Source organism: Panthera leo, chromosome D1 (assembly GCF_018350215.1).
Source record: "Panthera leo isolate Ple1 chromosome D1, P.leo_Ple1_pat1.1, whole genome shotgun sequence".
NCBI classification, from domain to species: Eukaryota; Metazoa; Chordata; class Mammalia; order Carnivora; family Felidae; genus Panthera; species Panthera leo.
This window is the reverse complement of record NC_056688.1, coordinates 55024306-55037356: the sequence shown is the minus strand read 5'-3', so window position 1 is coordinate 55037356 and position 13051 is coordinate 55024306. Positions and strand designations below refer to the sequence as shown.

Genomic DNA, 13051 nt, shown 5'->3' with positions numbered 1-13051 from the left:
TAGGGCTCGCTGCTGTCAGCGCAGAGCCTGCTTCTGATCTTCCGTCGCCCCCTCTCTCTGCCCCTCCCCCGCTTGTGCTCTCTCACTATCAAAAATAAACATTAGAAAACCCCCCAAAAACAAAAAACCTTTCCTTCTCGTGAAAGTGATGGCTTCAAGCTCTGATGATGACAGGAGTTGACAACATTTCATTTTGCTTTCCCTTTTTTTCCCCACAGGGTTTATCCATGGCTCAGAGGACTAGGTTATACATCCTTGGGCATATTTTTATTGGGATTTCTGTTATGGAACATAGATAACATATTTTGTGATTCACTGAGGTAAGATGTGCATCTTTTTCAATCTTTGAGAAATATTTTTAGAAACAGTCTATAAGCAGAGAATTTCATAGGCATATAGAATTATTAGTGCCACTAAGCGAATTTTTGCCATCGTTGAATTTAAAAAGTATGTACAGCACAATAAAGTTAAATTCTGAGAACACTTTTTTAATTAACCTAAAAATTTGGACCCAAGACTATTTCGTAACATCTGTAGGGATTTTTTTGTGTGCACATCACAGAGCTATAGAGTTAATCAGATGTTAATTAGGCCTTTGAAATCTGCCTAATCTGTGTTGAAGAAATAAGAATGATTTGTAAGAAGCATGGGATATATATGTGTATAATTTTGTACCTTAATATACTTAATGTTCTTTTCTAAGGCAAGCATTCCTTTTACCATCTTGTCAGCTATTTGTATTGACTAAAGTTTGAATTTTGGGTCTCTGGATCCTAGTCTGTCATTAAGATACTATATTTCTGGGCCTCAGTTTCCATAAAGTTAACATGTTAAATAGGTTTAAAGTAGCGGGTCCTTCCAATTCAAAATTCTGTGCCCTAAAGTTTTGCATAAACACATATATTGAATAGCACCAGGGAGAGGCAATTAGCAAAATTCAGACTGTGAGAAATCTATAGGATGAATACCTGGTTTCTGCAGCATCAGTTGCAGAGGGGGTAAAAAAGGGAGGAGAGACATATAGATTAAAAGAGACCTAAGAGATTTACGGTATCAACCAAATACAATGGTTGACTTGTTTTGAATCTTGATTTAAGCAGACAAACTGTAAAAAAAAAAAAAAAAAAAAAAAAATTCTAAACTTACAAGACAATTGGAAGTTTGATCAGTAATTGAATATTTGGTGATATTAAGAGATTATTGTTAATATTTTATATGTGAAAATAGTATTATGGTTAAGTTTTAAAGAGCTTTTAATCTTTTAGAGACACATAGTAAAATATTTAGAGTTAAAATACAATATCTGGGATTTGCTTCAAAATATAGAAGGGGAGAAGCAGATGAGAGTTTAGATGATTGGCTGTTAGTTACAATTATTGAAGCTGGATAATGGGTACATTATTACTTTGCCTATTGTTGCACATGTTTGAAATTTTCCATAAAATAATAAAAATAATAAAAAGTTAAATAAGTAAATTTAGATTTTAAATGTATATAAATAAACAAGTAATATACCTAGCTTAGAAAACTAAGGTCTGAGTGAGTAGTTCTGAATCAGTAATATACATCAGAAGCCCTATTAGAGCATTTACACTGCTGAGATAAGTCATCATCTTCTGGGTGAAAGCCACCAAGAAATAAAGTAAGTTCTTAGAGATGGTAATTGTCTCAAAAATTTATGGGCTATCTAGAAAAATAGTTTGGTGTTTAACATTGATTTTCTCCCTTCTAATAATGAGAATGTTAATATGGTACACACTTAATCAAAAGAGCTAGAATCTGAGACTCAGCTGTGCCACTTGGCTGAGTGATTTAGGCAACTTGGTCTCTGAATTTTAGTTCCTCATCTGTAAAGCAAAGCTAAGAATATCTACCTCAATGTCTCACCTAAGTAGTGAAATAATATTTACAAAAGCACTTCATAGACTGTACAGTGTTCATCTAAGATGACGGTTGTATGTAGGCCAAGGAAAAGCATGTATCTGGTTTCTTGACTGAATAGCTAAGTAGACTAATGTTTCCCAAATTGTGTTCCAGGAAACACTAGTTTCATAAAATGTTAGTAAGATACTACATTACGAAAGGGTTCTGTGCATTAGTTCATTACCTGAAAAAAAATGAAAATAAATTCTTACAGTTATGATAGGACTTCTCAAAGCCTTTATTCTGTTAATATATACTGCAGTTTCCAAGAGGGCAATAAACTATGTACCATTTCCCACATTTTTTTTGAACACAGCATCATTTCTTCATGGAACTTCTGCTAGGAATGCTGTTCCTCAAAACACACTTTGGAAAACAATATGGCAGACTACAGCAGACTTAAGGAAATTAAATAATTGCCATGTTTGAGAGTCATATTTCAAAATGTTCATAGGCTGTCAGCATTAGTTGCTAACTATTAAAAAAAAAAAAAAGATAATAACATGGTGATTTCTTCCCTCCTCTTTTCACAGGAACTTTCGAAAGAAGATGCCACCTATCATAAGTGTTGCCACACAGTTTCATGCATGGTGGCATATTTTAACTGGCCTTGGTTCTTATCTTCACATCCTTTTCAGGTAGGAAATAGAGACTGTTTTAGCATAGTGTTGAAGTATTTATTCTCTTACTCTTCAAAAAGAATGGTGTAGATATAAAAAGACAAAATCAGGAACTTATGTTCCAGCTTTGCCTCTGCCACTGGATGACCTTAGGCAAGTCCCTTCCTCTCTCTCAAGCTTAGTTTTCTCATCCTTAAATTAAATTTTTTTTTTCATGTTTATTTACATATTTTGAGGGAGATAGAGCATGGCGCATGGGCAAGCGAGAAAGGAGCAGAGAGTGGGGTCAAGAGACTCCCACGCAGGCTCCACACTGTCAACACAGAGCCTGACGCAGGGCCGGATCTCATGAACCGTGAGGTCATGACCTGAGCCAAAATGAAGAGTCAGACGCTTAACCAACTGAGCCACCCAGGCGCTCCAAGTTTTCTTATCCTTAAAAGTGAGATAGTTGTACTATCACCTTGACATATGATCTACATTTTAGAGCAAGTAGGATATAAACATTTCCATTTCATGTCGATCAACATATCTTTGTTCATAGAGAACAAACTTAGAGGGGAAAAAGCAGCCAGATCCCCTGAGTAGGAGCCTGGGAAAGTATGAGTATCAGAAGTCCCCAGCTTAATTTGTCTCCTTCCCTGAAATAAGTTGGTTGCCATTTCTCTTCCCCTGCTCCCCTATCAAATGATTGTTGGAGGTCAATCATTTATAACAAAAATGAAGTTAAAATTCTCTCTGATCACCCTATTCAAATAATACCTCCATATCACTCTGTCTCCCCTTACCAGGCCTCATTGTTCTTCAAGCATTTATAAGCAGTTATATATATTTACTTGTTTGCCTCCCCCAGCTAGACGTTAAGTTCCTTGAGAGCAGAGACTTTATCTTACTCACTGCTACCCTCTCAAATGCTTAGAACAATACCTTTCAGATAGCAAGCACTCAGTATATATTGTTAAATAATTGAATGAATGAGTGTATACCTGTTGGTCTCTTTACTGGGGGTCAGACTATGTTTAGACTATTGGTCTCTTTACTGGGGGCCAGACTATGTTATTTAGGTATCCTGAATTATCTAAAATATAACTACTAGTAATATCCACCTAGGTGGCTTAGTCAGTTAAGCATCTGACTTCTGCTCAGGTCATGGTCTCGTGGTCCATGAGTTCAACCCCCGTGTCGGGCTCTGTGCTGGCAGCTCAGAGCTTGGAGCCTGCTTTCAATTCTATGTCTCCCTCTCTCTGCCCCTCCCCCGCTCACACACACATGCACATGCTTGCTGTCTCTCTCTCTCTCTCTCTCAAAAACAAACATTAAAAAAATGTTTTTTTAACGTAACTACCTGTGAATTATAGAAAAGGAACTTCTGGGCAGCTAAATAAGAATCATTGAATTAATGCTGTGAAGAGCTCAAGGTTATTAATCATGGAAGAGCTCTTAAACTTTGGCCGTAAGTATACTTATTTTACATTTTGCCACTTGTTACTACATTGATTATTTGGATTCTCAGCCCGTAGCACATTAAAAATATTCAATTTAAAATGGAAGGGATAGGAAATGTATGGTAAATCGATAGGTGCTAGAAAAAGAGAAACAAGAATAACTGTAGAATGAGCCTGAGAATTAAAACTTAGCACCTTAACACTGCCCTTGGGACTACCCAAGGACATTACTGCGGTGTAATATAGTACAGTAGTAAATTTCTATAATAAATACTCAAGAGGAGGTGAAAGCATACTTATCATATTGTTTTTTCCTTTTACACCTTCCCCTTTCCACCTCCCTTTCACTTTCTCCTTCTCTACTCCTGGTATGGAAAACCAGGGTAATGAGGGGGAAGAAGTGCTGTGCAGAGATGGCAGCATTCAGTGTCCGAGGAATGAGGAATGAGGAAATGAGGAAATGAGGAATGAGGAATGAGGAAAAGGGGTCGGTTGTAGCAGCCTGCTGAGCTTCCAAGAAAACATGGTGGTGACGGGGAAGTGGCAGCTGTGTGGGGCAAGGAAGCAGAGTGATGAGGGGAGGCTGGAGTTAGGAAATGGGTTACACTGGACAAGTAAATCAATTAATTAAACATTAAGTAAATATATTGAGGATAACAAAAGCCTGATTTCTCCACTCTCTCAGAAGGGATTTACAAATACTGAAAGAGGGAAAGCTAGAAAGAACCTTGAGGGGGTTAGATTGGAATTAAAAGTATTAGTATGAACTCAGGAGTATGTGACACACACATGTTCACACAGATATGGAACAAGTTGGATGTGTATGTGTTGTATAGATCATAAATATATATGTATACATATGTTTACACATACATGCATTGCCTAGCTCTGTGAACCCTGTGAAGGCCGAAAGGCAAGCAAGCTTTGGCCTGTTAAACCTGAGTTAGTTTGAATGTTAAAATTAAATAGCAAGAGTTTCAAGTTACACCCACCGAATAAAATGAGAATCTGTGAGTACATACGAATATGAATGAACGAGAAGGGAAAGCTCTTCTTTACAAAAAAATGCTAACTAACAAATGTAGAAGGAACAACAGACACGAACGATCACCATTTGGCAACTATCTTAGGGATAGTTGATAGGTATAAGTTATCAATGGATGCTCTGGCTGACAAGTGGGAGTAGGATGAGGAACACATATTTGTGTAATTTAGAATATCTCCCCATGAAATACTAATACAAAGGGGAAAATGGTTACTTTACAGTGAAGAAAATTGGTAGCAGCCACCTTGACCATGCATTTAAGTTAACATCACCCATGATGGAGCAAGTCATTAGAGTATGTCTCCTGATACAAGGCCCTGAAATGAGCTCAGATCATTTCTGTAGTGTTCCTGCCAAAAAACCCTGGCTTGGGTCTGGGTATGAGGAAATATTGCTGGGCCTATGATGCAGGTCCTTCTACAGAATGAAAGTCTTATACTTTGTAAGGACTGTCAAGTTTGTGAGACAAAGAAAGACTGAAGAACTGTTCTAGCTATAAAAAGATTTTTAAGACATGAAAACTAAATGCAATTCCTGTTTGTGTATAGCAACCTGGATCAGAAAGGAAGAAAGAAATTATTGGGACAATCAGCAAAATTGGAATGAATTCTTGAGTTGGATGTTAGCCTTGTATTAATGTTAATTTCCTGACTGGAAGGGTTGTATTGTAATTTAGGAGACCGTCCTTGTTTTATGGTGTACACATTAGAATATTTAGGTGATGGGCATCATGTCATACAGTGACTCTATAGGATATGTTTATACACTTGATCATAGGTGCATTTGTGTGTGTGTGTAAAACAAATGTGGTTAAATGATAGCAATTGGGTCATCTGGGAGAAGGGGATACAGGAATTCTTCAGACCAATCTTGCAACTTTCCTAGATGTTTGAAGCTATTTTTAAATTTAAAAAATTAAAAAAGAGGAAGGCCTCCAGATCATGGTTTTGTTTTGTTTTGAGATATTTGTAGTATAAATAAGCCAAGAGAAAACTGATCATCTAACTGGTAATCAAAAAAATGCCTTCTAAAACAGTAGGTTATCCATTTTTGTGAATAAAAATACATATATGGACTAAATATACATATATGCTTATAAATGCTTACTGTCTTTGTAAGGGTATGTTAACCAGTAGGTACCAGCAGTTATCTCTGGGCTGCAGGTCACAGCTAGGAGACAGACCCTCTTTTTCCTGTTTACTCTTTAGTACTGTTCAGATTTTTCACCAAATGATTGTATTACCTTTTTAAAACAATCATTTAGTGGTGCCCAGGTGGCTCTGTTGGTTAAGCATCCGACTTCAGCTCAGGTCATGATCTCACAGATCGTGAGTTCGAGCCCCACATCAGGCTCTATGCCGACAGCTCAGAGCCCAGAGCCTGCTTAGGATTCTGTGTCTCCCTCTCTCTCTGCTCCTCCCCCCCGCCCCCCACCTTGTGCACAGTCTCTCTCAAAAATAAATAAACATTAAAAAGTTTTTTAAAAGAAAAAATAATAATTTAAAAATAAAGCAATGATATATATATACATATATATGCATATATGTGTGTGTATATATATATGTGTGTGTGTGTGTGTGTATATATATATATATATATATATATATATATATATATAATGTTTATTGTATATTTGAGAGAGAAAGAGACGAAAGAGACAGACAGAACGTGAGCAGGGGAGGGGCAGAGAGAGAGGGAGACACAGAATCCAAAATAGGCTCCAGACTCTGAGCTGTCAGCACAGACCCCAGCGCAGGGCTCAAACTCATGACCCGTGAGATCATGACCTGAGCTGAAGTCGGACGCTTAACCGACTGAGCCACCCGGGCACCCCAACAATTAAGATATTTTTTATATCTATTAAGTGAGCTCTATAGTATTTTGAAATTCCCTTCTGTATTCTTTAGTTGCAGTGAAATGGCATGATCATGTATTACTTGTCAGTGTAAACTGATGTAACCCATTTGGAAAGGAATTCAACACTGTATGTGTTTGTGAAAATAAAATATTTGTATTATATTTTTTATCCCAGGTATTCTATTCCTTAGAACTTATCCTAAAGAAATAACCCAGAAAAATGAAAATGTGTGTGTAAACCCAAATATGTTTATCACAGTGTTACTTAATTAGCAAAGCAACAATAATAGTAGAAGAAAAATAAAACACACTATCCAATAAGGTAGAATTTTAAAGTAAATTATAGTATATCTTTTATTCATCTATTTAAAATTATAAATATGAGGGGCGCCTGGGTGGCTCAGTTGGTTAAGCGGCCGACTTCGGCTCAGGTCATGATCTCACAGCCCGTGAGTTTGAGCCCCACGTCGGGCTCTGTGCTGATAGCTCAGAGCCTGGAGCCTGTTTCGGATTCTGTGTCTCCCTCTCTCTGACCCTCCCCTGTTCATGCTCTGTCTCTCTCTGTCTCAAAAATAAATAAACGTTAAAAAAAAATTTTTTTTAATTATAAATATGAAAATTCTATAGCAACATAGAAAGATATTAGGATTACTTGGATTTTTAAGTGAAACAAACTAAAATCATATATAGGTAATTATTAACCCTGTGTAAAAGTTAATTTGTGTGGGGACAAAGGTTAAAGTAAATACAGAAAAAAAGTAAGCATTTTGACTGTATTTGGTGGCAGGTTTTGACTTTTTTTTTGTTTTGTTTTACATTAATGTTAAAATGTTTTACTTTGACTTTTTTTTACGTTTATTTATTTTGAGAGAGAGAGAGAGAGCAGGGGAGGGCAGGGGCAGAGAGAGGGAGAGAGAAAGAATTTTAAGCAGGCTCCATGCTGTCAGTGTAGAGCCCAATGCGGAGCTCGAACTCACAAACCAAGAGATCATGACCTGAGCCGAAATCAAGAGTTGGATGTTTAACCAACTGAGCCACCCAGGCATCCCTACTTTGATTTTTTTTTTTTAAAGAGACAGGGAAGATAGAATATGTTTTAGACATATTTCATCCTAAATAACTAAAAATAAGTTTGGATATTTATTTTTGAGAGAGAGAGAGAGAGCGCGCGCACAGGCAGAGGAAGGGGAGAGAGGGAGAGAGGGAGACACAGAATCTGAAGCAGGCTCCAGGCTCTGAGCTGTCAGCACAGAGCCCGACGCGGGGCTCGAACTCACGGAGCCATGAGATCATCACCTGAGCCGAAGTCAGACACTTGACCAGCTGAGCCACCCAGGTGCCCCAAGACTGTATACAGCAAGTAAATAACGTGGCTCAACATTGTTACACAGTTATAAAGTGATGGAGCAATGATTTGAGCTCAGATATTTTTACTTCACTGTGTCAACTCTTTGAAATAAACACGTGTACAGTAGTCTTAAAGGGCACATGTGTTATATTATTACATTCTCAAATCATCCCTCTGAAATATTATTTGCATGCTTCATTCAATGACATAGCCATAAAATCAAAATTTCCATAACTGAGGCTTAAATATCCAAACTTCTTGGGGCACCGGGGTGGCTCAGTCCGTTGAGCACAACCACTCTTGATTTCGGCGCAGGTCATGATCCCAGGGTTGTGGGATTAAGTTCCGCATTGGGCTCCACACTGAGCATGGAACCTGCTTAAGATTCTCTCTCTCCTCCTTTGACCCTCTCCCCACTCATGCTCTCTCTACAAAAATTTAAAATTTAAAAAAAAAAAAATCCAATCTCATTTTCAGCTGTTACTTATTTTAGATATTTCAAAAAAAATTTTTAATGTTTATTTATTTTTGCGAGAGACAGAGCATGAGCTGGGGAGGGACAGAGAGAGAGAGACACAGAATCCGAAGCAGGCTCCAGGCTCTGAAATGACAGCACAGAGTCCAACATGGGGCTCGAACTCATGGACTGCAAGATCATGACCTGAGCTGATGTCCAATGCTTAACTGACTGAGCCACACAGGCACCCCCAGATGTTACTTATTTTAAAGGCTACTATGAGGAAGGCTTTCTGTTACCTTCCTGATTATTTCATACCTGTATTGTAATCCTCTTAGAGCTGATATAACCACTTCCAAAATATTCTAAGAATACTCTCCTTTAATCCTGGCTACCATATATCTTCAGAGATGAAGCTGGCAATTATATGAATCATCAAGCATGAGCTGAATGCTCCCTGCTAAACTACAAACATCTTGAGGTCACAGTCTGAGAGTGATCATTTCCCTGTCTTCCTTAGTATCTTGCCAAGTGTTCTGCATAGAGTAGGTGCTCGAAAAAATGGTTGCTAAATGAACAAAGAATCTACCAATGTTGCTTTTTCTTTGTATGTACAGAGGCACTATGGTTAAATTTGTCAGTAAGCCAGTTTGCATGAATTAAAAATTAATCTGAAGAGCTTTTCCCCCTCCCCTTTTCTTTCAGTTTGTATACAAGAACTCTTTACCTGAAATACAGGCCAAAAGTGAAGGTATGCTCCCTTCCTAGGAGTGTGTGTGCATGCGTACATGCATGTTGGGGCGGGGGAGGGTATTGGGAGGATGGGACAGAGATGGGAGAAGCGAGTGGGTGGAAAGGTAGTAGAGAGAGTACAGGCTTTGGAACCAGATGCCCTTGAATCTTAGGTCTTCCACGTACTGCTCTATGACCTTGGGCACGTCTGTTCTCTCTAAGCCTTAGTTTTTTTCAACAATAAAATGGAGCTGTTAATAGCTACATTACAGAGTGTTTTAAAGATCTGAGATGATTTCAGTGCCCTGCTCCATGCCTGACAAAGTAGAAACTTCAGCCATTAAATAAGTTAAATAAAAATCATTTCTGAGATCTGGTGCAACTGGGAAAAGAATATGCTGAACTCAGGCTACTCAGGACAGTTGGTAGCAAACCTATGAAACACTGAAGCACTGTAGTATTAGCACATAGGTTCTTTTTTCAGGGGTAACATGGAACAGTTACTTTCTTTCATTTTGTCCTAACTTGTTTCCAAACAGTTTCTCTTCGGAATCTGGCCAGTGATCCTGTTCGAGCCTCTCAGGAAGCACTGATGAATTATTCCAGGAAAACAAAAAAAGCATCTACCACAGGCCTGGCCAAATGAATAAGGAAATCCTTAAAGATCTACACGTCCAAATATATCATGACCATCACAGCAAAGGAGTGACTTTCTAACTAATGCTGCCAGTCACACAGAGAATAAGGAATAGTCTTGTTGGATGTTGAGCTCGCGTCTTTATCTCATTTGTCCCTTCTCCTCCTCACCCTCACCCTAAGATGTTTAAAAAGAAACAGACATGACGTGTGTATATATAGTTGAATGCTGGAAAAATGAGGCTTTTCTTAACAGGTTAACAGTTTGTGCTGATCATAGGGAATTTAACCTTTTTCCCTTTTTTGACAAGGGTTGCATGTAAATTATACTTTGCTTAATATTTGATTAAACGATCAAAACAGTCAGCTAAGTATTGGCAAAACCCCATACCCAGATGGCCAGCTGTGGAGCCGGCCGTGTCAACCTTGATTTGTGTTCTTGTCGTAGTAACCTCATGAATGGTTTTCCAAGGTGAAAAAGAGCTATCTGTGGGATTCTGGTAGTTCCTCACGGTCTGCCCTTGTGCTAGTCAGCATGTCATAAGCAAGCTCCAACTGGCCACTCGGTTCCCTACTTGCCATACCCCAGATTTGCAGTGGGTTCTGGGGTGTCTGTGTGTGGCCACCGCCAATCAGAGTTGAGTGGGTCACCTTGTAGAGTTTGCGAAGACCACTAGGACACCTGTGGGATGTTGTGCCTCCAGGCTGTTAGTTAAAGGTGGTTTCTCTGTTTTGTTTGATCTTCGCAGATCTTTAAGTTGTCACTGGTTTTATGGCTAGGCAAACATGATTGGTGGTCTGGCCTGCCAATATTCCACCCTCTTGACAGAATGTGTTTGAAGTTACCAGTGAATGTTGTTTGTTACACTCTTTTTAAACTATGCCATGTTTTCCAGTTTTCAGAGGGGCCTTGGTTATGCCCAGGGAAATGTATCAGGTTAACTAGAGCTAAAAGGATCAGGATCCTATTTACATAAAGCTTATTAGAATGCCTGCCCCTTCATTTGTTGAAGGAAATAGATACAAGAGTTGAGAATGGCTCTCACTTACTTGAACGAACTCCCCAAAATTAAAATACTAAAAAATGGCAGTGAAATATCATCACAAAGCAGCTAGTTCTGATTTGGGTTCAAATGTATAGCAAATTGAATTACATTTCACAAACATAACACCAATCTGGAGTAAAACCTTATTTGACCCCTTTGCCTGAGGTATCACCGTATTGGTAGCTCTGTACCACTTGGCATTTTTGCGACTTTATTATAAAACCCAGATTGTTTTTACCGCGTGGTGACATTGACCCAGATTAAATCCTGAAGCTACAGCTTCAAAAGGAAAATCATTTTTTTCTTCTGCAAAGGTATAAAAACACTCCTGTCATTTTTCCAGTATCCAGTAAGTCGCCTTTGTACAAATTTAAAACCAGTACGGATTTTGTTGTTCTTCTTCACCTTCTGGCCTTAGTTTTAGTCCAAGCACTATTTTCCTTACCAAAGCATGCCAACACACCATTAGGCATAACCTTCTGCCTACTTTTATGATCCTCCAGCAAGAAAAGCACTTGCCAAAATAAATCTAAAGAACTTTGGTTGTGCCTTAAGAAAACCTAAAACTAAGCAGTTCTAATACACAGCCCGTAAGACTGTTCTTTCGCCATAAGATTCTGACTTCTGGCTACATTTCATGTGCAGCTACCTAGGCTATCAGCCATCTTACATTTTTCAAATAGGTTCATTTGTTTCACACCATTGTCTTTTGTACTTTTCACTCAAGCTACACTTCTGTGTAAAGAACCTATGTATGGCAACAAAGGCACAGCCTTCTTGATAGCGCAGCCAGGCGCAGGGAGACTGAGGCTGTGCATATCACAGACAAGGTGTGGAGAGCCCCCACTGATACCGAAGCCCTTTCCAGCAGTTTGCTGAACGAACACTTCAGCCACCACCCCCTGTAGTCACTTGCTGAATGAAGTTGTCCAGCACCTCCGTGGAGAAGCACGGGCACCACTGGGTGACTTGTAATGCTGTGGCCACTTGTTCAGAGACCCTTGTTTCTGCTGTGAAAACAGCTGGCATGGAAGCAGAAAGCATTTTAGAAGTGTTGAGCAGAAAGCAGAGACTGAATCCAGGCTCTAACTCTCCCAAGTTAGCCTGTGCCTCACATACGGCTCTCTTTCTAGCAGCCTAAGTATTAGCACACTCAAGACTTCTTTTCTGTGCCATAGCAAGTATTATGGAAATACTGCTGACCTTCAGGGTATTGCTAAATCAACTTTATTTGAATGGCTTTATTTTTCCCTTCTAGGATTCCAGGTAGGCATTGTAGGGTTGGGTTCCCTTTACTTCCTTGGCAGACTTCCTGAACTAGAGTATACAAAAACCGATTTCCTGCTGAGCAAACATATCTGATGTGAAAGGTGCTCCTCTGTGAGCCCTGTAGCAAATTACATTTTAGAAAATACTAGTATCTTATGAGGATATGAAAGCAGCAGTTGGCCTGTGTATCTTAATATCCTGCCATTTTCACTCCAGAAAATTGAAAGCAATTTGACTTTTTTTCAAGGAAAAACTAAATGAAAGGTGGTTGTCCTAATCTGGTTGGTCACTCCACCCACCCCTCCCCACCGTGGTGCTTTCATGAAACATTGCCAACACCTGAAGTGATCTCTTTTATCTTTGCGATATTGTATAAATTGATGATTGGGGATAAATTGATGACAAACATTTGTTTTTGATTAATTTACAAATGAGAACCTCAAGTAGTATATTTGGTTTAGTAGAATCAGATAAAATATTATGGTTTACCCTAAATGCACAGTTTCCAGGACCATTAAACTAGCCTTTCCTTACACTAAGAATGTTATACTGATGAAGTTTTGGGGTGATGGTGGGGTAGTCTAGAGCCGACAAGAAAGAATTCTTGAAGACGCCTTTGGTGCAAAGGTGATTTTATTAAAACAAGGGGACAGGACCCATGGGCAGGAAGAGC

General features: G+C 38.8%; 1 protein-coding gene across 6 annotated transcripts in view; it reads left to right on the top strand.

The window, feature by feature from the left end:
* Positions 1-12786, top strand: part of ACER3 (alkaline ceramidase 3) — a 181024-nt gene extending 168238 nt beyond the window's left edge. For all 6 annotated transcript variants that reach the window (XM_042903917.1, XM_042903921.1, XM_042903919.1 and 3 more), the window contains 4 exons: positions 219-320; positions 2457-2561; positions 9401-9446; positions 9967-12786. In XM_042903917.1, the coding sequence (XP_042759851.1) occupies positions 219-320; positions 2457-2561; positions 9401-9446; positions 9967-10020 (307 nt within the window). In that variant the 3' untranslated portion in view covers positions 10021-12786. The remainder of the gene's footprint in view (positions 1-218; positions 321-2456; positions 2562-9400; positions 9447-9966) is intronic.
* The last annotated feature ends 265 nt before the right edge of the window (positions 12787-13051 follow it).